At 30.8% G+C, this 26,288-nt stretch overlaps 7 protein-coding genes across 7 annotated transcripts; 2 read left to right on the forward strand and 5 right to left on the reverse strand.

Annotated features, from left to right (window-relative positions):
• Nucleotides 1–257: 257 nt before the first annotated feature.
• LOC145753230 (cilia- and flagella-associated protein 91-like) lies at nucleotides 258–5,039 on the reverse strand. Its single transcript, XM_082569630.1, has 16 exons — nucleotides 4,807–5,039; nucleotides 4,517–4,593; nucleotides 4,260–4,417; nucleotides 4,015–4,161; nucleotides 3,698–3,879; nucleotides 3,367–3,544; nucleotides 3,118–3,275; nucleotides 2,746–2,928; nucleotides 2,460–2,599; nucleotides 2,202–2,318; nucleotides 1,877–2,095; nucleotides 1,624–1,742; nucleotides 1,384–1,495; nucleotides 1,003–1,142; nucleotides 602–693; nucleotides 258–486 (listed from the first exon to the last, which is right to left on the reverse strand). Exons 1-16 carry the CDS (start codon nucleotides 4,877–4,879, stop codon nucleotides 392–394), a joined length of 2,190 nt encoding a protein of 729 aa, XP_082425756.1. The 5' UTR covers nucleotides 4,880–5,039; the 3' UTR covers nucleotides 258–391.
• Nucleotides 5,040–5,411: 372 nt separating this feature from the next.
• Nucleotides 5,412–6,389, forward strand: LOC145753240 (hypoxanthine-guanine phosphoribosyltransferase-like). Its single transcript, XM_082569640.1, has one exon. It carries the CDS (start codon nucleotides 5,505–5,507, stop codon nucleotides 6,153–6,155), a length of 651 nt encoding a protein of 216 aa, XP_082425766.1. The 5' UTR covers nucleotides 5,412–5,504; the 3' UTR covers nucleotides 6,156–6,389.
• On the reverse strand, nucleotides 6,360–9,657 carry LOC145753229 (centrosomal protein of 120 kDa-like). The gene has a single exon (XM_082569629.1). The coding sequence runs from the start codon at nucleotides 9,619–9,621 to the stop codon at nucleotides 6,703–6,705; it is 2,919 nt and encodes a 972-aa protein (XP_082425755.1). The 5' UTR covers nucleotides 9,622–9,657; the 3' UTR covers nucleotides 6,360–6,702.
• Nucleotides 9,658–9,723: 66 nt separating this feature from the next.
• On the reverse strand, nucleotides 9,724–11,195 carry LOC145753234 (tubulin epsilon chain-like). The gene has a single exon (XM_082569635.1). The coding sequence runs from the start codon at nucleotides 11,192–11,194 to the stop codon at nucleotides 9,782–9,784; it is 1,413 nt and encodes a 470-aa protein (XP_082425761.1). The 5' UTR covers nucleotide 11,195; the 3' UTR covers nucleotides 9,724–9,781.
• A 529-nt stretch (nucleotides 11,196–11,724) lies between these two features.
• Nucleotides 11,725–15,646, forward strand: LOC145752491 (DNA mismatch repair protein MutL-like). The gene is made up of 12 exons (XM_082568790.1): nucleotides 11,725–11,938; nucleotides 12,039–12,468; nucleotides 13,225–13,357; nucleotides 13,534–13,600; nucleotides 13,834–13,962; nucleotides 14,017–14,155; nucleotides 14,220–14,298; nucleotides 14,370–14,450; nucleotides 14,537–14,660; nucleotides 15,028–15,125; nucleotides 15,235–15,310; nucleotides 15,447–15,646. The coding sequence occupies exons 1-12, from the start codon at nucleotides 11,725–11,727 to the stop codon at nucleotides 15,644–15,646; spliced, it is 1,770 nt and encodes a 589-aa protein (XP_082424916.1).
• A 318-nt stretch (nucleotides 15,647–15,964) lies between these two features.
• On the reverse strand, nucleotides 15,965–22,029 carry LOC145753231 (acyl-CoA synthetase short-chain family member 3, mitochondrial-like). The gene is made up of 16 exons (XM_082569631.1): nucleotides 21,893–22,029; nucleotides 21,575–21,708; nucleotides 21,346–21,490; nucleotides 21,105–21,188; nucleotides 20,874–20,983; nucleotides 20,480–20,609; nucleotides 20,271–20,391; nucleotides 19,942–20,042; nucleotides 19,034–19,129; nucleotides 18,606–18,757; nucleotides 18,260–18,462; nucleotides 17,733–17,878; nucleotides 17,340–17,462; nucleotides 17,041–17,140; nucleotides 16,535–16,707; nucleotides 15,965–16,451 (listed from the first exon to the last, which is right to left on the reverse strand). The coding sequence occupies exons 1-16, from the start codon at nucleotides 21,986–21,988 to the stop codon at nucleotides 16,380–16,382; spliced, it is 1,986 nt and encodes a 661-aa protein (XP_082425757.1). The 5' UTR covers nucleotides 21,989–22,029; the 3' UTR covers nucleotides 15,965–16,379.
• A 342-nt stretch (nucleotides 22,030–22,371) lies between these two features.
• On the reverse strand, nucleotides 22,372–26,263 carry LOC145753232 (uncharacterized). The gene is made up of 11 exons (XM_082569633.1): nucleotides 26,171–26,263; nucleotides 25,816–25,949; nucleotides 25,575–25,726; nucleotides 25,037–25,216; nucleotides 24,485–24,618; nucleotides 24,074–24,177; nucleotides 23,816–23,989; nucleotides 23,585–23,734; nucleotides 23,261–23,509; nucleotides 22,856–23,011; nucleotides 22,372–22,619 (listed from the first exon to the last, which is right to left on the reverse strand). The coding sequence occupies exons 1-11, from the start codon at nucleotides 26,230–26,232 to the stop codon at nucleotides 22,501–22,503; spliced, it is 1,614 nt and encodes a 537-aa protein (XP_082425759.1). The 5' UTR covers nucleotides 26,233–26,263; the 3' UTR covers nucleotides 22,372–22,500.
• Between the last annotated feature and the right edge of the window lie 25 nt (nucleotides 26,264–26,288).

Consider the following 26,288-nt stretch of genomic DNA (forward strand, 5'->3'; position numbering starts at 1 on the left):
AAAATTTAATATTTGAATTATCCTCGCATAACTTAAAAATCGTTTATAAAAATAGTACGCGCAAACTACGTTTTTAAACATTAAATGTATTTATTCTAAAAAAAAGTACTGTAAAAAGTTATTATACATTTTTCTGCAAGGATTTTTCTGTACTAAAATAAAACATATTTGGTATTTTTACATAGGATTTATAAAACTGAAAAGCAAACTATTATTTAAAAACAAAACATACCAAAAGTTTATCGAATTAGGATGAATAAAAATGTTCGTATAATTTTATTTCTACGCTAATATAACAAAAAAGGAAACCGAATAGCCAGTTTTTAGTTACACCAAATAAAGCCAAACAATCAAACTTAACAAAGTATCAAGATGTAAAATATATTTATTATTATTGTTCGTCATTATTCTGCTCTATAATAGGTTCTGTTGTTGCGTGAATAATTCGATGTGCAGCTAATAGATGTTTACGCTGGGATTGTTGAACTAAAAAAAACAAAAATTTAATAGTGAATTTGAAAAAAATGTACACCAATAATGCCTTTCTTAAACTAACTTAACAAATACAAGTTGCATTTAAAGCTGATAGTATGCAACTTACTTTTTTCCCTAGCATTTGATTTAAGGACCTCGGGTAGCAGAAAACTGTGAACCAGTTCAGAAACTATTTCCTCGGATTGTAAAACTGTTCGTCTATAAAAACAAATAATATTTGTTAAAAAAAATAAAATTAACATGCAAATAAATGGGAGCATATACATGAGTAAAACCGCCTTGTTTTTATGCTGTAGAATCCTTCAATAAGGTGCTTTGAACGGTATGAACTTCTGCTAAGCAAGCACTAATCAGCAGCCTAATTATTGAAAAATTATAATCAATAATATTCCAAACTGCCAAAGGCAACTCGAGACTGTGTCGGGGTAACAAATGTTACTCTATGTTTCGGTCGTGAAGTCAACCTTTCCACATCGACACTTTTAGGGACGAATTTAGATGCTCTACCTGTCCTCCATCTCATAAGCTGCATCGTTGATCTTATCAGCTTGCTCTCTGATCTCTTTCCTTGTTTGTTCATCAGCTGTTTGATCCACTGCATCGATTATAATATCCTCCAGGTAGGTATCAACAGTGCTCTGGTGAACCTGGGGTTCAAATTCGTATATTTTAGTATTAAAGGTATATTGCAAGTAAAATATGGTGTATATATATAGCTTTTTGTTGGTATTTACTTTTTCTACAAATTCATTTTATTGAAAAATTGAAATAAGTTTGTTAGCGTATTTTACCAATATATTGTTACCCTTTGTTATTATATTTTACCGACATCTTAACAAGCCCTTGCTCAGCACATAATTTAATTAAATTTAACAAAATTTTATTAACCTTGACAAGTTGCTTAAATATTTCATCCTCTTCCCTTCTTCTTCGTTGTTCAACTTGTCTTCTTCCTGACTCCTCCGCTTCCCTGATTCGACGTCTTCTTTCAGCTAACATACTGAGGGTAAAAAAATATAATGGTAGAAGGGAAACAAAAACTAATTCTATAACATTAAATATATATACAATAAATAAAACAAGGTGATATATACATGTACATATAAAATATTTTAAAACTAAACTAACCTAAAAGCATGAATCCTTCTTTCTTCTTCTAACCTTACCAGTTCCTTGGACAAAAAGTCCAACATATCACCGATTGATTCCCCTTCTAATTTTGATAATGATTCATCTAAAAATGACTCCTGGAGGAGAAAATATTAGTTGTAAATTATGTAAATTTACCCATTATAGATCATCAAGTTAAGTATAAATATGCATTATGAATTTGACATGTAACTAATAAAGTGGAGATGAACTAAGTATTAATCAAACGAACCTTGTTTTGATAAAGTCTTCTTTGTCGTTGTAATGTCACAACCTGTTGTTTATCCTGCTTCTTAATTGATTGTTGGGCCTTTTGTAAAGCATGAGTACTTCTTACTTCTTTAATCAACTCTAATCTTTTCTCCTTGCCTTCATACATCATGTTCTGAATGGCTCTGCCTCTCAAAACTTTCTGGATAAATATGGCCGCCAGTTCACTGCTTTCAGCCTCCTGTGGGTATAAAATAATATATATTATACATGGGTATACATATTAATGCCCAAATGATAAACTGGAGCTTTAGCAGGAATTAAACCTCAGATCTAATAAGTTTTACCTTAGAAGGAACAGCAACAGTTGGGGTTGGAGGTCTTGGAATCGGTTTGATGACTTTCTGGAGGAATCTGAGAGGTTTAGGAGCTTCTTTTTCTTTCTGTTTTTGTTCCTTGATCGCCTGAAACATTTTTAATTTTAAAACATTGTATGAAAATTATTTATCAAACTTTAAGAAAACAAATTATATAAAAGAAAGTATAGTTACAGAAATAAAACTCATTTATTTTTATAAAATTCAGTCAACAAAAATTAGTTTTACCTCATGCATTTCAGCTAACTCTATTACTTTTCTTTCTTTTCTTTTAACAAATCCATCGGAGGCAGTCTTGAGTTTTCTGGGGGCTTTAACCCGAGGTTGGGTCACAAAGTCAGGGAGGGAGGCTTCAAGTTCAAGTAAGCCTTTAAAATAGTTCAAAAAAATAGAAAAAATAATAATATTTAAAATTAAAGGGTGATAATAAGTTTAAAAATTTTTTAATTTAATGGCAATAAACATAAATTTGTTTTTATTTGAAAATATATTTTTATACATCAAAATAACTTACCTTGAAAAGTGCTGAGGTATCTGCTTCTCACCACAAATTGCTCGGATCCTCGATCCAGAAAAACTCCGACTCTGGAGGCAGGAGCATGGACCTGTGATCCGAAGTTGCTGTAATCTTTGATCGGGTCTCTACGCTCAAGTTTGCCCTCTACTTTGTGGCGCTTCTGAGTCAGTTTACGAATCGCTAAATATTAAAAATATTTAATTAGATAAAAATATTAAAAAATATAAGATTTGATGTTAATTAAAAAATCCCTTTTTTAGAATTTTTTTAGAAAAGTTAAATAAATCATTTTGAGTTGAAAATGTAATATAAAAGCATTTACATAACCCCCTTGTATTTTGTCTAAAAAATTACCAAAAAAAACCTTACTTTTAATATGATCCTTTCTTATTTTTTGCACTTTAGATTCCTTTGCTTTCTGTTTCTTGGTCCACAATTTATCGAGCCTCTTGTCATTTAATTCTTGTTGTTTCAGTTCACGTTGTAGAAGTAACCTCTTCAATACTTCTAACCTTGCTTCTTGTAATCTAAAAAAGAAAAGAATGAAAATAAAAAAATGAAGGACTAAAAAATTCCTAAATCTTAGTTTCCAAAATTCTTAATTTGTTCACTATTTACTTTTCAATTTCCTGTTCTCTGATTGCCCACTCTCTCGTCTCCATTTCATCCATCATTTTTTGTCGTTTATCAAGCTGGGTTACATCACTAAGGGGAGGTAGAGTGCGCTCCCAAGCTCGTTTTGCACGAGCTCGTTCAATCATTTCAACCTCAGCTAAACCAGCTGGTAATCCATGCTCTTCAAAAAAAATTAGGTTTTTATTCAGTTTACAATTTTTTAATACCAGTTACCTAAAGTTGCTTCAGTTATTAAACTTTTGTTTAAAAAAATAGAAATAAAAACCTTGACTAACATTTAAGCAATGTATTAATATGAATGTATCTAGCTCACCATAAGTAAGTGTAGCAAGCGTAAGTAGCTCAGGTGCACTCCCAGGTCTAACAACATACTCAGGTGTGTAAGGGTCAGTTTGGGCTTCACTGTCCCGATAATCTGTCTGGATCTCAACATGGCGGAATGCTGGGGTTAAAGGTCGACGCACCATCTCCACTGGGGGTGCAAGAGGGTCAACCCTGGATATTTTAAAGTTAAAAAAAGAATCGGCTTCAGCTGCTTTATATTGGTTGGCAAACTTGATATAAAAAAAACATAAATAATTCTTGTAATCACTAACTTTATAGATGATATTATTATTTTATTCAACTTACGTAGTTGGTTGGAGTAAAACTTCAGGTGGAACTTGTTGTAGAAATGGGATGATCGGTCTTCTGAAATATTTGTAACGATTTTGTCCGCTTACTTTTGGATCAGAATGTGTCTTAGATGGGATTTGAACTGATGGATCATAATTAAAACTGTAGAAAGAAATAGTTAAATTACATGCTGTACAATTTAAAATATATAAATAATAAAACATTGATTAAAATAAAAATCTTAATTTATTAACACTAACGTTGTGTATCTGATCATTGCATCTCTTCTCTGTTCAGCGTATCCTCTCCATCTTCTTCCGATAAAACCTGGCACTGGATCAGTCACCTCCAGTCGCACCTGGAACCTTGGAAAGTGGGGTAATGCTGAGAACATTTGCTGGAATTCTGGAACCCTTTTCTAATAAAGAAAATATAATTCTAAACTTTTTTTTAAATGTTTGGTAACTTAGTAATGAATTAACTTATTGAATCAACAACTAAATAAAATTGAACTTACAACTCTTTCCACTTTAGTGTGAGCCTTGTATGTATCTCTGGCATGATCTCTTTCACTCGATAATGTGTAAGTTGGATCTAAAAAAAGGAGTTGGAGTTTCGAGTTTTGCATTCGATTTTCGAGTTGAGTTTAAAAATTAAGTATACTATTTTAGTCTTTGCGCATTAATAAAAGTAAATAAAAAATAGAAAATGAGTTCAAATTGCCTGCGGTAGTTTAGAATATTATATGTAAATAAAATTGCTTTAATTAAATCTATTTAAGACCCTTTTGACCAAAACAAATTTTACCGTATAAATAATCATGATTTCGTGTTGGGTTTACAACCGATCTATGAAGAGTTTGTGTTTGAGTCTGAGACATTTTCAAAACTTTTCACGTTTTTAAATTTTAAACCTTAAAATTTAAGGCTGGACTAATACCAGCCCCTTGTACAACTAAATCTTTATAACTAAACAATATCTAGCAATTTTTTTTTACCTTTTATATTTTAAATAAACAAACAAATGTAATTTTAAGAACTAAAAACCTTGCCTATTAAAAAATAATTTTTCTTGTGTTAAAAATGCCATGGCAACGGAAATAGCGCCCTCAGAATTTAAACCAAAATAAAATCTATCCTCGTTTTTAAGCCATTAATTAAAAGTGTTTTAAAACTTAAAAAAAAAAAATTTTATTACTAAAAAGTCCTTATTAATAATTCTTTAATTAAAAATTTAGTATACCAACATTAGAAAGCAAACACCTTTTCCTAATTGATGTCAAGCGAAACGGGATCATGTTTTTAACAACACGTGTTTAGGAGCTGACCAATTTTAAAGACAAAAATGCTTATTTTGCATAAACGTTTCCTTGTAGAATTCTTTTTAACTTGTAGTGTTACTTTATGTTTTAAGTATTAGTAATATCACCTGTTTTTAATTTGTTTTAGACCAAGTTTGTACATTTTTCTGTACTTAGTTATTTGGAATAATAATTCACTTAAAAAATGAGCGATTTTATTGCTATTCCCGACGACTTTAAAGGTTATCCAATCGAGCATTTCTGTATACCAAAACATTACGAGGAAGACCTTAAAAGTGTCATGATTCCTAAAGGTTTTGTTCTGGACCGAACTGAACGAATTGCAAGAGATATTTTCCAAAATCTTGACCAATCAAAACCAACAGCTGCATTGTGTGTTTTAAAAGGTGGTTACCAATTCTTTAACGATCTTCTACACTTCATTGGACAACTTAATGCAAATAATTCGACATCTTGCCAAATGTCAATCGATTTTATCAGATTAAAGAGTTATGAGGGTGATCATTCAACTGGCAAAGTTAAAATCATTGGAGGCGATGATTTATCTAATTTATCGGGCAAAAACGTTCTGATTGTTGAAGATATCATTGACACTGGAAGAACAATGACAAAACTCCTGGCAACCTTGGAGCAATACAAACCTTACTCAGTGAATGTTGCGAGTTTGTTGGTAAAAAGAACAACACGAAGTTGTGGGTATCGACCTGATTATATCGGCTTCGAAATTCCGGATGAATTTGCTGTTGGTTATGCATTGGACTACAACGAATATTTTCGAGATCTCAACCACATCTGTATCATTAATGAACATGGAAAAAATAAATATACATCATGAAAATATTCAACTATGCTTAAGCTATTAACAATGTCACTGCCACATAGAATTTCTTTAAAATGTTTTTAAGTTTACCTTGCTAACCTAATATCTCACTGTATATTGGACCACAGCAATCATACTTTCATCTCAATGTTGATACACAGCTTATTTCTAAAGTTGAATAAAATGTTACAAGTTCCAACAATTGTTTTTACATTTTATTTTTTTAGGTTAAATAGTATTTAAGGATAATAAACAAACAACACAAATATATATCTGTAATCTACAAACAAATTTAAACAAACTAAGGATGTATAAGTTGCTACTGATTTCGTACATCTAGTAACAGTTCTAAATTTAAAAAAAAGTTGTTCTTGGCACATTTAAAAAGAATGTTTTGTTTATAAAAAACAACAACTTGCTTCAAGATAAGGTTTACATTAAAAAGTAGCAGCAATATAAAGCAACATTTAACAAAAACAAAAGTAAATACAGTTAATCAATAAACACTATCTCTAAAATATAACAAAAAAACTAAATCTAATAAACCAAACAATCGAACAAATCAACCTTTTGTTTTTGGCCTCTTTGACATTTCTTCTTTAATTTGTCGATCAAGCTCCGAAATAATCCGATCACTTTGTGAGTAAACTCCGGTTCGTAATAATGTGTCCCTTTCTTCAATAAGACGTGAAACTCTCTCATTTATATCTTCATTGTTATTCGATTTATCTTGGTGAGACTCGATGACAATTGACACTGGTTCTGTGTTACGTTGTTGCTTTAAACTTTCCAAATCTTTTGCTATTTGTTGGAGTTGATTCTGATCTTTACTGATTGCCTTTTTCTCATCAGAAGCCAGGTAGCGAAGTTTTAAAGTCTCCAGTTCGGTTTGTTGTTGTTTCAGGTTTGCAAAAGCATTTTCTTGCTCCCTGGTTTTCATCATTGCAAGTTCTTTTAATGTTCTGCCCCACTGCTGTTTATAATGAAGTTTCGATTTTGTTGCGGATTCTAATTTCCGTTCCAATTCCTTTTTCTCAAGTCCCAGCATGTTTAGCTCAGCTTGCATTCTTACCTCTGGACGATTGCTCTGTGCACTTTTTAAATCATAAAACTGGCTCATCAGGTTTGAATATTTTTGCTCAAGTTCATTGACTTGTTTTGTAAGTTTTCGATTTTGTTCTTCTAGAAACACCTTCTTTTCTCGCTCAAGTTGAACTTGGTGGATACAATCATCCTTCATTCTTCTTGTTGCCTCTTTAGCTTCAGCGATATTTCGTTCTTTTTCACGTTGACAATCTTCAATAAGTCGAGCTAATTGAACTTCACCTGCTTTGATTTTAGCTTCACGTTTTTCTAAGTCACCGATAGAAACTTTCAACTGCTTTTCAAGCATCTGGTATTCTGAGATTCGCTTTGAAATTAAAGATTCTCTTTCTGCATCTCTGTTCGCGAATTCGTCGCCAATTCTTTGCAGTTGTTCCATTTCCATTTGTTTAAGTCTTTTAGTAAACTTATCTTGTTCTTGAGACTTCCACAACTCCAACTCCATCGCTGTTTTGTATTCATTTGTTTGCCTTGGATCTTTGGGTTTTTCTGGCACAACTTTTTTAATCTCCTGCTGTTTAGGTTTTAACTTTTTCCGCACAATTTCCTGATCAACGGCAACACCAAAATCCTCCAGCAACATCACAAGATTTAAACTTGCTATTACCTTTCCATCACTTGTTGTAACAGGGATAGAATCTCTTCCGGTCTGCCTATACCCAGTCACCATCTTTCCATTTTGTTCCAATGCAATTTTATCTCTTTGTGTGTTGATAATTTGTGACAGATGAAGTGTTGAAAATCCAAGTAATTCATCATTGGATTCTGTACCACGATGCCAGCATTCAATTTTAATGGGGAATGATCTGAATGTACTGACAAGTACGTTAGCTGGGCATGCAAAATCAAAGATACACATTGATCGTGGAATTAACACTTCATGATGATTAAATGCTGAGATTGGTGATGTCATAATAGGAGAAAAACTGCCAAAAAATGGGTAAGAATACTTTAAAAACAGGTTACAAGGGTGGGGTAGTTGTAGTTTTGATAAAGTTTTAAGTTCAAGAGAGAATCTGAAATGTTGTAAGGGTTGAGGTACGTCGGTATGTGTTTCAGTTGTGGCTAAACTATTACTTTTATCACTCACACCCTTTGATGGATCTGGTGTACTCGTTGGAATTGTTATTTTCTCACTATCAGATTTTATACTTAAAGCATCATCATCAGTGTCTATCTGCTTTTCCGGTGACTTTGGAACTGTCTCCGCATTCTCATCAGGAAGATCTGGAGTGGGGAGAGGTTTACGATCATCTGAAGAGGTTGTAACTTCTTGATCTGTGTCTCTTACAGGCTCTTCTTCCGGTGCAGCCAACTTCTCAATATCTCTCTTCTTTTTTTCTGGTGTTTTGTTTCGTGTTGGTGAACTATTTAATGGAACTGTTTCTTTACGAAGACAAATTGCAACATTAACTCGAGGTTGAATTGCTTTAGATTCAATAGTTTTACTCGGAGGTGACAAGGTGTATGCACCATCAATTGTAACTGCCTCAGAGGTTAACAAGTCCATGTGTTTCTTGCTAAAGAACTTAGAGAATGTAACGATAGTGGAACCAAGTAGCTGGTCAGCACAGCATAAATGGATAGACAAAGATGGGTTTTCTACAAAGTAAGATTTTAAAGTATCAACAGTACTGCGTACTCGAATTGATGCCCTTTCTGGGGTAATGTTGGGAGACAAAAGATCTTTAAACACATCGTTTGTGATGTCACTTCCAAAGAGAGAATAGTAGAAAAAATAACCTGGTGATATACTTGGAAGAACATTTTCTGAATTTATCAGTTGCTCTAAATTAAAAGCAGAACCCAGGGTCACAGATATAACAAAAATCTCACAGTTTTGAGAATTTGGCCCAATCTGAAAGAAGCCTTCTTCTTCATTTAAAACTGCTTCAAGATTTCCTGGATATTGATTTTGCTTCTTTACAGGCCTTGGTGGTGCCTCCTGTGCTTTAAACCCTGGTTGGTTTGGCCCGGAATCATCTTCAAGCATCATTGCTATTTTAATTGCTGGTTTTAATCGCGAATATTTACTACTTAGCAATGTATACCATTTAGGCGGATGAGGCTTTATCTGTGCTAACCTAAGATCCAATAAAATATATCCAATATGTTCTCTAATTTTAGATGAAGCTTCAACAGCATAGCATTGTAGTTTTACCGGTGTTCTCTGCATTCTATGCTGGTGTAATGCTTTTCTATCCATTTCCCATGCCAACTCTGTTGTAAAGTTAGGAACGTCAACATGTGGGATTGGATCTGTTGAGAGAAGTTCGCCATCAAATTTACACTCAATCATGAGTTGATGTTTTTGCCTTGATGGAAAGTTTTTACCTTCCAAAATTGACACAACGACCAAGTAAGATTCCTTTTGCATAATTTTTTTCAAGTTTTATAAAAAATTTTAATTAAAATAAATCTGTGAAAAATAAGAAAATCTAAGTTTAAACTTAACAAATAGACAGTGGTGGTAATAATTTTAATAGAACAAACACATAAAATTCAATTGCATAACTTAATTTAGTATAAATATTAAATTATGTAACTTTTAATCTAGGAATTTCGGTAGCTAAACTATAATTTAAAGACGCCGTTTCTAAGTCATTATATTCTTTTACAATACCATCTAATGAATATAAACTTTCTTCAAATAAAGATTTATCAAAACCATCAACACGTTCATAATGATGTAGATGCGCTTTTCTTTGATACAATTTCATAAACCTAGAGCGTAGTTCTGAAAATGGTTGCTTTATACAAGTGTTGTTAGAAAGAGCTAGTAAGGAATATTGCTGTCCTACTGGTGGTACATTACATAAACCCGTTTTCCATCCATCTTGGTTCCAATGGACAAAACTTAAATTTGATGTCAACTTTGAAATATTTCTTCTTAAATCTGAAACCGAAACGTCTTTACCTCTAGCCATTAAAGCACAAGCAAGATATAAACTATGTTTTGGATCAGCCAACATTAGTTGATGATCTTTTACGAATAAATCGTTAAACGCTTGGTCTAATCTACGAGGTGCAATTCCTAAATCTTTAGAAATATATAAAGGTGAAATGCTTGATACTAGATAATGTAGTTTAGGATAAGGCACAAGGTTCATAGCAATTTCATTTAAATCTACATTTAAAGAACCTTCAAATCTTGATGAACTTGTCATATTTAACATAACATTCGCAACTAAATTATTCATGCTATCAAATGGTTTATCATTTTTGCCAATACCACCAGACTGTGTTGAAATATTATCCTTATTCGATTTTGAAGCATGAATTTTACCACAAATGTTCATTAAAGATTGGTTGTTTATTGGTAACACACAATCAGCGTTGTCAGTAAGTTCTCTCATAGCAAGAACACTGTTATATGGTGATGTGATTACATCATCATCACTGGATGGATAAACAGCAACCACAAATCTATAAACATCAGGAAACTCATCTTGTAGCATCGATAAAATTGAAGTCCCAAGTCCAGAACCTGTTCCACCTCCCATTGAGTGTAAAATGAAAAAACATTGAAGGCAGTCACACATTTCGGCAGCGCTTCGAACTTGTTCTACGATTTTATCCCGATATCGAACTCCATATTCTTTATTCCCAACTGCCCAGTTGTTGCCAGAACCCGAGACATCGGTTATAAGTTGTCTGTTATCGAACACATCGCCTAAATAACCTTGCAAAAGTTCATTTACAACACCTTCTTCCATATCCACCAATATTGCTCTTGCCTTTAAGTTTTTAATCATAGTTTTGCCAGTTCCAGTTGGTAAGTTGAAGGAGTTACCATGACTTGAATCTGTGTTACGGAAAAAACTTGAAACTGCGTCATCATAAATTCCCTTTTTCGAATAAAATGCGTGTTCATGTAAACATAAATCCCAAAAACGGCAACCAATTTGATTTCCACATTGACCAACTTGAACTACAATTGATTGTGTCATTATTTTAAACTTTCATTACTATTCTAAATGTAAATTTAAACTCAAAGGAATGTATAGCGATTGCTTATCAGAATTCCGAAGCAATTCTAAATTTTTAACCGCCAAATTTAAAACACAAACAACAGACAAAAGTTATGTGATATAAACTAGTATCCAACATATAAGATATTTAAATTTTATAAGTAAATGCAATTGATAATCACTTAATAAAAGTTAACTCGTTTTTTTTCTTAATAAATTACCGTTTTTCGGATTCAATTTTCTTTGTTGACAACTTTTAAAATGCGAACCGTCCGTGCGTTTCTCTACAAATCAACCAACCGGAAAAAACTTATAAGATTTCTATGTTAAATTTAAATCGTTTTCAAAAATTTCAGCAGTTTTTTTCTGTAATCACATTAACGGCCTTATAAATCTAATGATTAACGCAATTTATAGTGCGTAGCCTACAAAAACACAGTCTACATAGAAATAGTTACTTGTTTTTGCTAGGTATCTAGTTTTTGTTCCAAATTAGCCTGCGTAAAATCATGAAAAAGGTAAAACTACATAACACAAAAACACAGTCTGAACTGCGAAGTGGGGTAGCGATTACTACATTAACCCAATGTCTTGAAGAGCTTGTTCAAAACAGTATTGATGCCAAGGCTACTTATATTCATATAGTTGTGAATTTGTCTACGCTAAGCATAAGTGTTAATGACAATGGGCAAGGATTCAGTTTCAAAAATCTACAAATGGCAGGCAAGTAGAACAAAAATCTAAATGGGATTTTAAATAAAACTTTTTACTTTTTAAGGTAGCACACACTTGTTTGTAGCTTTAACTTGATGATTATTTTCAGGAAAACGTTATTCTACCAGCAAATGTACAAAAATAAATGACTTGAACTCAAATCTTGGTAGTTTTGGTTATAGAGGCGAAGCATTAGCAAGTATTGCTCAATTATCATCACAGCTTGAATTTAAAACATGTTCTAAAGACCAAAATACAATTTTATCTAAAACAATTTGGCAAAATTGCAAAATACACGATGAAATAAAACTAGATACTGCATCTAAAAACTTAGGCTATGGAAGTAGAGTTCAAGTAACTGGGTTGTTTAATAACTTTCCTGTTCGTAAAAAATGTTTTGATTCAACTTTCGAGTTAGAAAACATGAGAAAAACAATTGATAATATCGCGTTATCGCATCATAATGTGGAATTCTCGTTTATAGAAGATCAATCAAATACAAAATTTCATTACAAGAAATCAGCATCAACTAAACAAAGGTAAAACTACAATTTAGTAACTTTAATTTGCACAAAACATTTATAAAAACACTTTTGATGTTTTAGGTTTGGTCAAATATACGGCAAAATATATTCTAATACCAATTTAAAAGAGATAAACTACTCAAGTAAAAAGTTGAAGATTTCATCTGTAATTGGAACTAAACTATCTCCTTATTCATTATATCAACTAGTTTTTGTTAACAAAAGATATGTTAATGCAGTAAGTATAATAACTTTAATATACATATGTTATTAAAGGCTGATAAAACAATTTATTAGAAATATAACCTGGGTTTACTTCATTAACTAGCCTGGGTCGACACAAACAGTTGACCTGTAGCGCCAACTTGCAGACACACTTTTTATAGCAAACCTGATTTAAATCATTTTGGCTTATTCTTACTAAGGTTAACTTATTAAAGCTGTGTGTTACAGACAAAAATACACGAGAGTGTTAAGGAAATATTGGGTAAAATATTACATCAGAAAAGAACTGATGATCATGAATTTGACAAAAAATTAACTGGAAGTAAATTACATTTAGTTTACATTATTTTAATAACGTAAGTACAACCAAAAAACTCTGATTGTTTTTGCTTAAAATCTATAAATATTACAACCTTAAGCATATGTCTAAAAACTTGCATTTTATAAACTTAATAAAATAATTATTCGGAAGTTTGCAACTAAATTCAAAATATTACGTTGCCTAAAATACTTGAAAAACCAACTGATTTTATATTGCTGATTTAGATGCCCTTATTCTTGGTATGATATAAGTTTAGAGCCAGCTAAAACAAAAATAGAATTTCGAAACCTGGATTTTATTTTACTTTCTACAACATTGGTGTTAAAACAATTTCAACAACAACTATTTCAATCTCAAGTGATTGACAACAACAACAATTTTGTATGCTTTATAATATCTGATTAAATTAATTCATCAGTCTTCTTGCTCAAAATATAATAATTCTATTACCGTTAATAAAACTTGGGTTAATAAGCCTATATATTACCAAAATATACTTATTTTTGCCAGGATAAAACAAATATTTTTGCCAGGATAAAACGAAGACAACAGAAATTGTATCGGAAGAAGTTGATATTGAAACAGCCACTGACTTGGTTTGTATCATGGGTCGAAAAGCTGAGCTCAAAAGAAATAACAACCAATTTATCACACAACACTTTGTAAAACAAAAGAAATTTAAAAAAGTTAAAGACAAGATAAAAGAAAAAGAAAACTTACCAAGTTAGTTTGGTTAAAAACTTCTTAGCAACTGTAAAAGATAACTTAGATGGCAGTTAAAAGTTAAAACAACCACAATTTTGCCTTTTTTATATAATAAATTTTATTTCAAGTTGGTTGGATCAAGAAATATGATCAACGACAAATGAAAACGTTTTACATTAACTTAATTACTGGAAATTCAAGTCATACAAAACCTGTACAGAATTATAAAGACATCAACAACAACGGTGAAACACATGGTAATATACATTACATAACAGCAACGTTACACACAAATTTGATTACCTAACCAGTAAGAAAAGTGTTTAATGCAGCACTGAAACCGTTTTTAGATTACACAAAACATAAATATGATATTCCTGAGGAATTTACAGTGAAATCCTTCCCAAGTTTTTTATCTGATGCCACCAAATCAGTATTACATACAAGCAGGTATAAAGAGGTAGAAGTTAAAAAAGATATTCTTGTTATGTTGTAGAATTGTAATAATTTTTAGGACACCTTCAGAATACAGCAATGCAGTTAATACTACAAACTTGAAGGATTTTAATAAAGAAATTGTTTTCAAACCAGAAGTAAGTACCCTATTTAAAAAGTAAAACATTTTGATTTAAACAATGTTTTAAATATGTTACTTTTTATTCAGAATCCAAGTTTTAAATTCCAATCAAAATGTGAGGACAAAAAAGAAATCAAATTATCCAAAACTATTCTAAAAAATTTACAGGTTAAAACAAAATATAAACCCTTAACAAAAAAACAAACTAAGGATACTTCTTGAATAAACCGATCTTTATATATTACAACATAAAGGTGATAGGCCAAGTTGATGACAAGTATATTTTATGTGTAAGCAATACTTTGGAACAGAAACTAATCTTAGCTTTTGATCAACATGCTGTTCATGAAAGAATTAGATTGGAGACGTTTTTAAAAGGTTTGCTATTTAACAAATTTTTATACAAGTTTTAAAAGTAATTGTATAAGAAATTTTAACCTTAGATAAATTATAAAAATTAATTAAAAATAAATTTTATTATTTAGAATCTTACATAGACCCTGAACTAAAAGAAAATATCAAATATCAGAAATTAAAAGAAACCTTAACTTTGGACTTTAATTCAATAGAGATAAGATCATTAGAATCGCAAGAAAAATATTTTAACAAATCTGGATTATTTTATAAAATAAATGAAATAAATAAGGGTAATAAATATTAATAAAATGTATGTTAAAACTAAACTGAACTTGTAATATGTTTTGCAACTTTTTTAATCATAAAACAACATTTAATTTAAATTTAGAAAAGCAAGTAACAATAACACATATACCATATCTACTTCAACCTTATACTGATAACTTGGAATCAATTATTAAAGATTTGGTTACAGAGAGAATAGAGGTAAAGAAATATTAAGCAATTATAACAACTTTAAACCATTAAATTTTAAAACAATATACAGTAAACACAAACTTTGTTAGTACCGTTGTTTGAAATATTTTTATTTTAGGCATTCTCAGTCAAAGGAAACACAAACTATTTGTCAAAAGTTTTATTTAATTTATTGTGCTCAAAAGCTTGCCATGGTAAGAAAAATGTTTTAAATATTTTACCAAATAAAAATTAAGTTTTTTAGATAGTTACATCATTAAATCACACACTAATAAATACTGAAAAGTAACCCCTTAAAAGATTTTAACTATTTTTATTTCTGACTTACAGGTGCAATAAGATTTGGTGATAAGTTAAACAACCAACAATGTAAGGACTTACTTTTTAATTTATCTTTATGTGAATTACCTTTTCAATGTGCTCATGGAAGGCCTTCAGTTTATCCTATCACAACTTTACCAAACTTAATATCTCCACCCTTACCTACTTCCAAATCACTTAATTTTAAGAAGCTGAAAGTTATAAAGTAGCTATGAAGGATAGAACTGGATTAAAATTAACATGGTATTGGTATAGTAGAACTTGGATAAAAACAATTATTAATAAAGTTAACCTATCTTAGTTAATCTATCTGTAATCATAATTATAATACAATAACATATTAATACTCAAAACTATTAAATCTATGAAAATTTTGTAATCAAATATATTTATTTATTATTAAATGTATTGCATATAATCATTAACATACTGATTTGGAATAATAAAACACCTTTGATTAATAATTAGGAAAAAAATGATTAGTAATTAAAAAAATTGATTAAACAAATAAAAACACTAAGGCCACAATTAAAATAAACATTGTATGTTAAATTTACAAAATTAAATAAAATATTGTTTTTAAATAAGGAATACAATTGTATTTATATACAAACATGCTTATATAATACAAAAACCTTTGCATATATTTCTACACTGATGTTGTTTAAAATAGGAAGCATAAGTTACTGCACTTAAATTGCAAAATAAAGATAAAAACAAATTCAAGATAAGTAAATATTTTGAATTTAAAATAAAAGACAGTTTAAATTGCAGTAGAAATGAAGATATTCGTACCATAATATATACAGTAAAAACTAATAAAAAATAAACACTTTTTAGGTAAAAGTAATTACCTAACTGACATGGATTGTGCAAAACACTATGACATCACTAAAAACCTTTTGTGATCTAACAATATACTGCATGTATACGACATCACAATCATTTTATATAATTTTGAACGATTTTTTCAAGTTGGGGATAAACTAATGGATCTTCAATAGTTGGGGAAATCTTGAAAAAAAATTAAAATAATTCAAAAAAACTTTAAAATATGTAAGCTTGGATATGAATTTTTATCCATTTAAACACATTACCTTATAAGGTTTATTATTACAAATAGCTTGCAAGGTATTTCTTGGAGTTTTTCCACTTCTGGTTTTCGGAAGTTTATCCACAAAAACCATATCTTTAAATGCAGCCACTGGTCCTATTTGGTTCCGAACCAATTTAATTATTTCATCCGATAACTTGGTTTTGTCAACGTTTTCTAAAAATAAAAGAATCAGTTGTAAAAATAGAAAAATGTGATAAAAATGGCCAAGTTAAATTTAATTCGAGTACTACACCAAGTTACAAGATATTTTAGGATTCGGAACAGTATTTTTTGGGGGGTGCCAATAAAGTAAACCTAATGGATCAAATGGAACAAAGGAAGCACATAGATTAAACCCTTACTCCAACCCTTACCCACTTAAAATACATGTAACCTATTTAATCCTGTATATATTATAGGTACTGTATTTTGGTAATCAGTCACCACAGCTTTGCAAACACCTGAATGTGATTACCATACTTTCTATAAATTTGTTAATTTTCTCACCAGATTGAGCTACTATATATCCAAATGGAATTGAACCTTTCAACTTTTCATCTTTTGCAACAACTGCACATTCAACAACATCATTGTGGGAGTTTATAACCTAATCATAAAGAAAAAGATGTTGCCTATTATTACCATTAATAATCAATTATATAAGGCATAAGTTTACCAAAAAAGATGTACATAATATTAAAAAAGTAAGATATAAGTTGAGTAACAAAATTAACGTACAACAAAAAATATCTTGAGTAATTTTTAGTCACTTTTTTAATTTAAAAGATATTTATGCAACCATGTACCTCTTCAATATGACCACATGAGAGTCGATGACCTGCGACATTGATGACATCATCAGTTCGTGACATCACAGAGATGTAACCTTCTTCATCCATGATCCCAGCATCCATGGTGTCATAATATCCCTGTTTTAAAGAGAATACAATATAACTTAATATTGTTAGTGTTCAGGTTAATAGTTCAGAAGACTATGGTGATGGTAGTTTTAAAACACAATAGATTAGACTGTAACCAAAGATTCGTTATTTGGATTTCTATTTCTACTGAGTCGCTATAGTTTAACCGTTTAATTTTGTGTTAGACTACTAAGTAGTACCCAAGTCAGAATTTAAATTTTTTTGAAATGGAATACACTTAAAACATAAATACAAATCTGTGAAATAAACTGAACTTACTGGATATCTTTTAAAGTAAGTATCTTCAAATCTCTGATCATTTTCCCACAGAGTCTGAAATGTTCCGAGAGGTAGAGGAAGTTTGGCCACTAGGTTTCCCAACTCTCCTCTTTCCACCTCTTCCCCTTTATGGTTCACCACTTTTACTAAGAAATATAAATTGATATAAAAAAAAATTTTATTTAAAAAAAATGGTGTTTAAAAGCATCATAAAAAACAATCTATTTAAAACTTTTTCGGGAACTAGCAACCATGATATTAGCTTACTAAAAATCCAAGTTAAACTGAAAAACTTACAATATTTAATTGTTATTTAAATTAAAAAGTACTTATTTTTATAAAGGTAAAATTAAAATAAAGAAACTGTTTTTAAAAACAAAACAAAAAATAGCACCTCTATGCCTAACCTTTTTTTCACCAAGCTTAGAATTTAAACAAAGGTGTCACTCTACTAATATACCAAGCTTGAGCAAAGAAAATTACAAAATTAAATCTACACTGAATAAAACCAAATTAACACAACTTACAGTCCCACCCCGGTACACACAACCCAGTACTCCCATAAGGTGGGTCCAACTTATTCCCCAACCCTGCACAAGTTGACGTGATTGGGTGACCAGTCTCGGTTTGCCACCAATGATCAAGCACCGGGACCTCGTTGAACGCTTGTTTTGACCACTTGGCGGTGTCAGTGTCACAATGTTCGCCAGCAACAAAAAGAGTCCGCAAACTGAGGATAAAATTAAAGTTATGAAAATAATAATCAACCTTTAAAAAGAAAAAGGATAAAAATTAAATAATTACACTAAATTAACAAAAGGTTTTACTTTGACTCATTAATATGAAACTATCATTAATTTAAAATAACGTTACCTTGAAAGATCAAATTTCTTGCCCAGCTGGGCGCTAGGGTCGACTCCTTTAATCGACCTTAAAGCAGTTGGTGCAACAAACAAACAAGTTACTTTATGATCCTCAATAATTCGGAAGAATGATGAAGCATCTGGGGTACCTACTGGTTTGCCCTGTAAGAAGATATATTAAAATTAAAGATATTAATCTTTAAATTGGTGATGGCACAAACTAAAAGTTAAAAACATTAAATACAAAAATTTACTCAAAATTTAATTTATTAGAACTAAATAGTATTTATATGCATATGCTAAAGTTTATGCTAGTTACTATTGCAAAAATTAAAGATGAATAAAATTAACAGCAGTGAAAATTAATAAATACTAATGGCAGCTACTCATAAGAAGTTTAATTGCAAATAAGAATTATTGAAAATGAGGGCAATTTACCTCATATAAAACAGAAGGTGACCCATATAAGAGAGGGGCATGGGCACCGTAAGAATGTCCAACTGCCCAACCCAAGTCAGCTGCAGCCCAAAAAATCTAAGAATTAGGTTTTGATTAAATGCATGCTATAATTAGTGGGTTGTTGCTAAGGATCAAAATGTATTTTTAGTGAAAATAGGTTTTAAAAATCAATAGGACAAATAATTGTATTTCAATTCCCATTTTTAAATTTTAAATTTTCATTTCTTAAATATTAAATTTACTAATTGAGTTACAATTGTTGATTTCAGTTTAAATTTAAAGTAAAAAAAAAAACTTGAATTAAGATTGTTTACATCAACCCATATAACCTATTTTCACCACAAAACACTACTTGAAATTACATCAAGCAAAAGTTGTTCTACAAACAAGCTAATACCTCAAACATAAGAGTCGTTGCACCATAAACTAATGGTGCATGACAAATATAAGAATGACCAACTATCCAACCTAAATCTGATGCTGACCAAAATACCTTGGCCATATCAAGTTAACATTAAAATATAAACTAAAAATCTTTAATAAGGTGGTTCGGTCGTAGAGTTTCTTTTTTAATTATGTTGGAATTTTCCCAACTTGCACAAGGATATCATTATTTTAAAAATTGGTCAAGTAGTTTTTGAGATATCTGGATTTAAAAGTAATAGGGAAAGTCCCAACGCGCGCGAGTCACGTGACGCACGACGTCATCGTCGTAAGATCATATACTGGCAGGCATAGAAAAATGACCTTATTTTGTCCTCTCTGAGCCGTTTGTTGTACTTTTTTTTAATTTTTTTTTGCAGAAAACAAACTTAACATAAAAGCAATATTTAGCCGTATCTTTTAAAGTAATTTTACAGTAGTTTTAACTTTTTAACAGATCTTACCTCTCCTGGGTTGACATCATAAATCGCTTTCATACTCCAATGTAGAACTACTGAGTGACCTGCAGTTGGTCTCACAACTGCTTTTGGTAATCCAGTTGTCCCTTTAATAAGTTAAAATAAACTTAAATGACAAGGTAAACATGTTCTTAAATTAACAACATTTTTATGATTAAAGTACAAGTTGCGCAAGTTATAACAGCAATAGGAATACAAGAATATAATTATACTTAAATGACATCTTTTAGAAAATGCATTGAAAAGTATAGGTTAATATGTTGGTTATTTATCCTCACATTTGTAGTTTTTACAGTAACTTAACTAACAACTACCTGATGTGTACAACAAATACATCGGGTGATTTGACTCCACTGGAACACAATCATGGGGTTTTCCCTCATCTAATACCACATCCCAATCCAAATCTCGACCTGGTATCAAAGTAGCAGGCTCCTAATTAAATACAAGAATTTGGTTTATGTAGCTAATAACTGTAAACTAAAATCAATGCAAAGCATCAGGAATTAAACGGCTGACTTACCAAGTTGGGTCTCTGATATATAATTGTGTGCAAAGGTTTGTGGGTGGCTTGGTTAATGGCTTCATCTAACATTGGTTTGTATCTCACTATTCTTGAAGGTTCAACTCCACAACTTGCTGATATTATTACTCTATAATAAAGGTTTTAAATAAAATTACAAAACCATGAGTCACATATTATATATATATATTTAAATAAATTAAACTTTGTTTCAAAATTAAATAAAAGTTGTGTTTAATTTTTATTTTCATAAAGGGTTATATATAATAGGTATAATTAATATAAAATAGGTTATGTAGATGGGTATTTTTTGGTAAAATACTAAATGATAATTTATAGTAGAAATCTAAAACTTTTTTAAAGTTTAAATGAAGTTTGAACACGAAGTAAGTACTTAGGTCTACAATTATCAATTCTGACAGATAACTCCTTGGATGCAAATCCTCCAAACACAACAACATGAATTCCCCCCAATCTTATTGTGGCTAACATGGATATAACCGCCTGTTAAACCATTAATATTTAAATGTGGTTAAACATAACATAACAATTTAAACATTAGACATTTTCTATAATGCAACTGTTAAGTTATAAATTTTAAAATAAATATATTGTTAGTTATTACCTGTGGAACCATTGGCATATAAACCATCACTCTATCTCCCTTTTTTACTCCTAATTTGGACAACATACCAGCTAATTTAGATACCTTAAAACAAAATAAAAATTTTTGTTCATGTCCATATGATTTTACTTATTAAAAACATACATAGGCAGAGGCCTAAATTTTTTTACGCTTTCATACAGTTTACATCATTTTTTAACAAGAATTAATTTAAATAAACTTTATTTTGTAACATTTTAACCTCATTTTGTAGTTGTTGATAAGATATCTTAGTAATAGAATTAGTGACAGGACTGTCATGAATAATTGCAATTTGATCTCCCCTCCCTTCACCTACATGTTTGTCTATTGAGTTGTAACAATGACTTAATTCACCCCCTGAAAACCTGGGGTTAAAAAGAGATATTTACATTTTTTTTAGGAAATCAAAATATGCAAAAAAAAAACTTTTTTTTGAAATCTTAATTTACCATTTTGTAAAAGGAGGATTTGAATGATCAACTACAGAATTCCATTTTTTAAACCAAGTTAATTTTTCAGCTGCTTCCGCCCAATATTCGTCAGCTTTGTTGATACTTCGATCATAATGAGTTTTATATCCAACCTTTGTTTAACAGAATCAGTTAACATATTAAACAACAGAGCTTTAAAGTTTTACAAAGAAATTAGTTGTATATTTAAACTCAACTATTAACTTGCTTATTTTAAAAAAATATACAGATCTTTTATTTTTAAATTTTTTAGAGTTTTTAATAAATAAATGTTCAAGTTACAAAAGTATAACTTACTTTAGTTTGGCAAAGAAAACTTGAAGGTGAAACTCTTTTTACAGAGGTAAATTTCGAATAAGAATTCCTTAAACTTGAATTTAATAAAACCTTCATTTTAAATTAAATAATAATTACAAAAAAAAATCTAAAAGACCTAAAATAAACAGAACAACGTTATTTTCTTATCGTATTTATCTGTTTATCAATTTTAATAAAAGTACGTAAGCTAGTCAAATCTCATTAATAATAGCTTAACACATATAGATTAGATACCTTAATATATATAGAAATTTTATTAATTACAAAATGTAAACATTACAGCAGAAAAAAACTTTAGTCAGCGATTTTGATATTGCTGATGTCAGCTTTTTTGATGGGTAGGCACTTTTCTCAAAACATATTTTAATAAAAAGTATCTTTTAATAAAATTTATTAAGTTTGCATTTCAGTATTAAAACTGCTTAAATTAAAACTTGATAAATATCCACAACTGTAAAACAATGTTTTTATTAATAAAAAAGTCGAACAATTTCATGACTTTAGAAAAAACGCATGCCAAAAATTAAACTAGCACGAATACTTTTTAGTACGAATAATGGTTTTTAAACAAGCACATAAAAGTTAAACTAGGTAGTTTTTGGGTAACAAGCTTCAGGTGGACCACCTCTACAATATCTGCTTCGAACTTGAGATATTTGTTCACCAGGTTTTCCACTCCCAGACCAAGTTTCCCATGCTGACCAGGCTTTAAAACAAAATAACATCAATAATATAATTTAAAGAGAAACTATAAAAGCTTATGCGCGTTTTGGTCAATTACTAATTTCTTAAACTGTAATTTAAACTAGCAATCTCGTACTAAAAATTGACGAAAATCAGCGTTTGTAAAATACGGGTTAAATTTTTAATCAATTTTGAATTATATTTAAGCAAATATTTTTGAGACATTTTAAAAAGTAAGTAAAAATTTATTCTATGTACTTGGTTGACGACAGGGTCTCGGAGAACATGTTCTAGTTGAGTGAGTTTCCCCACAACATCGCATTAAGGGAGTCGAGCAAGTTCGGAATCTGTGACGAATTCCACCCCCACATGTCTTACTACATTCCGTAAATTCACCCCACTGGCCCCATGTACCTGTGGTTCAAGAATTTTTCTTTTAATATTTCCTACTTGTGTTTTTTGATTAAAAACCACCTCCTAATTCCCCACAAAAAATTAATTACAAATTAGTAACAAATTTAAAGAATGTTATTTTCTAATTTTTTGACATGAATTGAGGGCATAACCCAATTTTATTTTATGTTTTCTGACTTTACTTTAAGTGTATATGCTGTTGCCTTTGGCTTGTTATTATATAAATGCCTTTTTACAATAAAAACCTACCTGGAGTTATAGCTTTGGAAGGTGGACACCTTCTTCTTTCACAATCGGTAAACCTTATTGTATCACCAACACAATTTTCTCTTCTACAACGTCTAGTTTGAACTTGTCTTCCAGTACCGCACGTGTGAGAACATGTTCCTAGATTGGACCAAAGTGTCCATTCACCCTCGCTACTGCTGCTGCTAGGTGACGTTGTTGCGACCGTCCGACCTGACGAAACACGCGTGGTTGTTTCTGCGGGCGTTGGAGCTAAATCAAATGTGGGAAATTAGGTAATGAAACGGCTAGAGACTAAGTTGTAAGTTTTTTTTTTTGTCTACTTACTAGGACAAGATTGTGTATTACATGGTGCAACTAACCGGGCTCCTCCGGGGCAGTGCCGGGTGTTCCCGGAGCTACAATTTCGGGTCCGGAACATTTCACCACGACCACAAGAGCGAGAGCAATCGCCCCAGTTACTCCATGTTGACCAAGCTGAAAAATAAAGTTAATTTTAACAAAAATCAATTTATTTTTGCTTTTAAAGAAAACCTATATCTGGTCAACACAACTTACTTGCGTTAACGGTAGGACAAACTGATACAGGGGCACAAAAAAAGCTGACCTGGGTCCTAGAACCCCCACATTCGGATGAAATAAACGAACTACAAACCCGGTCTCTTCTCCGGGACCCGAACCCACATGTGGCCGAACATTCAGACCACGGTTGCCAAGGAAACCATTCGATTACTAAAATTTAAAAAAAAAATTAATTTAACAGTCAATTTGTAATTTTGTTTTTTATGAAATTGAAACAAACTTTTTAGTTCTTACCTTCAGGAGGAACATCATCCCGAGCTGCGTTGGCACATAAACCTCGATCGCAAGTATCCGATGGGTGACAATTTGAACAAGATTGCCCTTTCACATATGGATCGCTACAACGAATATTAATCAGTTAGGGTATAGTTTAAAATATTGAAGGGCAATTCAACGATAAAGATGGTGGTAATGTTAATATGCTTAAAATGTAACAAAAGTGTCTTATTTTGTGAAGTAGAAAAAAATTTAAAAATACAAAGTGGGCGTATTCTATTAAAAGTAGTTCTTCAACATATTTCGACTTAATTCAGTTTAAGCTTCCTGCTAATAAAACCAAAACAAACATACATTTAAGCTTTAAACCATCACAAATCCGCATATATATCAACACAAAGAATGACATTATTAATCATTAAAACGTACTTGTTGATCCAGTTTCCACGCGGCCCGTAATTACAAACAGTTATTGTTGCATCTCTGCGAGTGACTCCATTTACAGTAATTGTGGCACACCTAGTAATACCGCAGCCCAGCCTAAAACTAGTCGCCCATACGACCTGTAACAAGGAGTGCTGGTTAATTAAAATGAATACACAGCTTTGATGTAAATAAATGACTTTATCACGTCATATAAGATGTAATGTGACGTCATAAGAATACGGTGACTGTCACATATAAGTACATTTTGACAGTAATTAGAATTTGCTAAATGCAAAAAAAGGTTTGTCATAGAATTTTAAGATAAATGTGACCACAAATTTAAGGTGTAAGCTATATTAAATATAATAAAATTAAATACACGTGTTTTTGCGCTGTTGTACGCATTTTTAACAAAGAATTTGATGGGTTTAAGCCATTCAGAATGAGAAAATTAAATTTTGATTTGTGTTATAATTATACAATTAACCACATTTACCTATTATGGTATACAACAAAAAATTGACAATTTTTAGGACAATTATTTTAATTATTTACTTGAGTATACCGCGAACAAGCTTGTTCCGCGTGGGCACACTCCCGCGTGGTGTAATTATAAAACGGTTTCGTGTCCGAAAATGACTCTACAGCCACGGTGGGGAAGTTTTCTCCGTAAGCAATATTTTGGGTGAGTAAAATATTTTCACCGACAGAGGAAAATCGACTGTGATTTATATCCTAAAAAAAAGATAGGTGAAGTTGTAATTTGCCATAATTCTATATTCAATTTAAACACCCATAAAATCAAAATATTGACTTTACTATGTGAGGTCCATGGTTCGATCCCCACTGCTCTTATGCTTTATCGGGCGGCAATATTTAATAATATCCTAAACTGCCAATGTCAACTCGAGACTGGACCGAGGTAACTAATGTTACTCTATTTTTAGGTCGTGAAGTCGGCCTTTCCACATTAAGGATAAATAAGTGTAAAAAAATACTAAAAATAGCTTTATAACCTTACTTTCTGAACCAATTAAAGTTTAATAAATGCCTAATTTTAACATCTTTGCATTGACTTCACTTCTTTTCTTACCATATTACTTCGGAATAGACATAAACTTGAATATTCAGCAGCAATTCTAGCTAATTCGTCGTCCCAAGTTATTAATAACATGTCAGAAGCTGGTGGGATCACTTCTCTTCTTTCTTTATTATGCCCATCAACAAATTGGGCAATTTGACTTTCTAAAAATTATAAAAAAAAAATAATTTTAATGAAAAGTAAACCATAAATACATTAAATTTTTCCAATTATTTTTTAGCTTAATCTAAACCTGATAAAACATAAGTTTCTTCTGCTACACCGGCCATAACAGCTTCCCTCATTTCAGGGGTCATTTTCTCCGGTGATTCGGTCGGTTCTGACGTCATTTCCGGCTCAGGGGTTATACTGATTGTGATTGGTTCACTAAAAATTTAAATTTAAAGGTTAGAATTTAAAATAAATATAATAATTTAAATTCATGTATAAAAGATAACATTTTAGTAAATTTTTCTTAATTTAAGGTAAAAATAATTCATTTAGTTAAGGCTACACTTTTTTAAATCTACATATAAACTAAAACAAGCAAAAAATACGATTTTACCATATATACAACATAAAATATACTAAGGTTAAAAAAATCTTACTTTGTAGGCTGTCCTCTTACATGTAAGCAAAATAAAAATAATAATAAAAACTTAAAAATCATTTTTTAGCCTGTTTTACAACGCCAAGTTTCTAGCTAAATAAATTTCAGTCGCATTA

This window comes from Corella eumyota, chromosome 5 (assembly GCF_963082875.1).
Source record: "Corella eumyota chromosome 5, kaCorEumy4.1, whole genome shotgun sequence".
NCBI lineage: Eukaryota > Metazoa > Chordata > Ascidiacea > Phlebobranchia > Corellidae > Corella > Corella eumyota.

What these genes read in the sequence shown, in the direction of transcription:
- LOC145753230 (XM_082569630.1), bottom strand. Translation starts at nt 4,879, where the DNA reads ATGTCTCAGACTCAAACACAAACTCTTCATAGATCGGTTGTAAACCCA. An exon ending in ATACCTCAGCACTTTTCAAG is followed by an intron (nt 2,600 to 2,745) that starts GTAAGTTATTTT and finishes ACTATTTTAAAG; the next exon opens with GCTTACTTGAACTTGAAGCC. An exon ending in ATCAAATGCTAGGGAAAAAA is followed by an intron (nt 487 to 601) that starts GTAAGTTGCATA and finishes TGTTTTTTTTAG; the next exon opens with TTCAACAATCCCAGCGTAAA.
- LOC145753240 (XM_082569640.1), top strand. Translation starts at nt 5,505, where the DNA reads ATGAGCGATTTTATTGCTATTCCCGACGACTTTAAAGGTTATCCAATC.
- LOC145753229 (XM_082569629.1), bottom strand. Translation starts at nt 9,621, where the DNA reads ATGCAAAAGGAATCTTACTTGGTCGTTGTGTCAATTTTGGAAGGTAAA.
- LOC145753234 (XM_082569635.1), bottom strand. Translation starts at nt 11,194, where the DNA reads ATGACACAATCAATTGTAGTTCAAGTTGGTCAATGTGGAAATCAAATT.
- LOC145752491 (XM_082568790.1), top strand. Translation starts at nt 11,725, where the DNA reads ATGAAAAAGGTAAAACTACATAACACAAAAACACAGTCTGAACTGCGA. An exon ending in AAATTGTTTTCAAACCAGAA is followed by an intron (nt 14,299 to 14,369) that starts GTAAGTACCCTA and finishes CTTTTTATTCAG; the next exon opens with AATCCAAGTTTTAAATTCCA. An exon ending in GTGCTCAAAAGCTTGCCATG is followed by an intron (nt 15,311 to 15,446) that starts GTAAGAAAAATG and finishes TCTGACTTACAG; the next exon opens with GTGCAATAAGATTTGGTGAT.
- LOC145753231 (XM_082569631.1), bottom strand. Translation starts at nt 21,988, where the DNA reads ATGAAGGTTTTATTAAATTCAAGTTTAAGGAATTCTTATTCGAAATTT. An exon ending in ATTGATAATTGTAGACCTAA is followed by an intron (nt 20,610 to 20,873) that starts GTACTTACTTCG and finishes CCTTTATTATAG; the next exon opens with AGTAATAATATCAGCAAGTT. An exon ending in ATATATAGTAGCTCAATCTG is followed by an intron (nt 16,708 to 17,040) that starts GTGAGAAAATTA and finishes TTTTATTTTTAG; the next exon opens with AAAACGTTGACAAAACCAAG.
- LOC145753232 (XM_082569633.1), bottom strand. Translation starts at nt 26,232, where the DNA reads ATGATTTTTAAGTTTTTATTATTATTTTTATTTTGCTTACATGTAAGA. An exon ending in AGAAACTTATGTTTTATCAG is followed by an intron (nt 25,727 to 25,815) that starts GTTTAGATTAAG and finishes TATAATTTTTAG; the next exon opens with AAAGTCAAATTGCCCAATTT. An exon ending in TAATACACAATCTTGTCCTA is followed by an intron (nt 23,510 to 23,584) that starts GTAAGTAGACAA and finishes CATTTGATTTAG; the next exon opens with CTCCAACGCCCGCAGAAACA.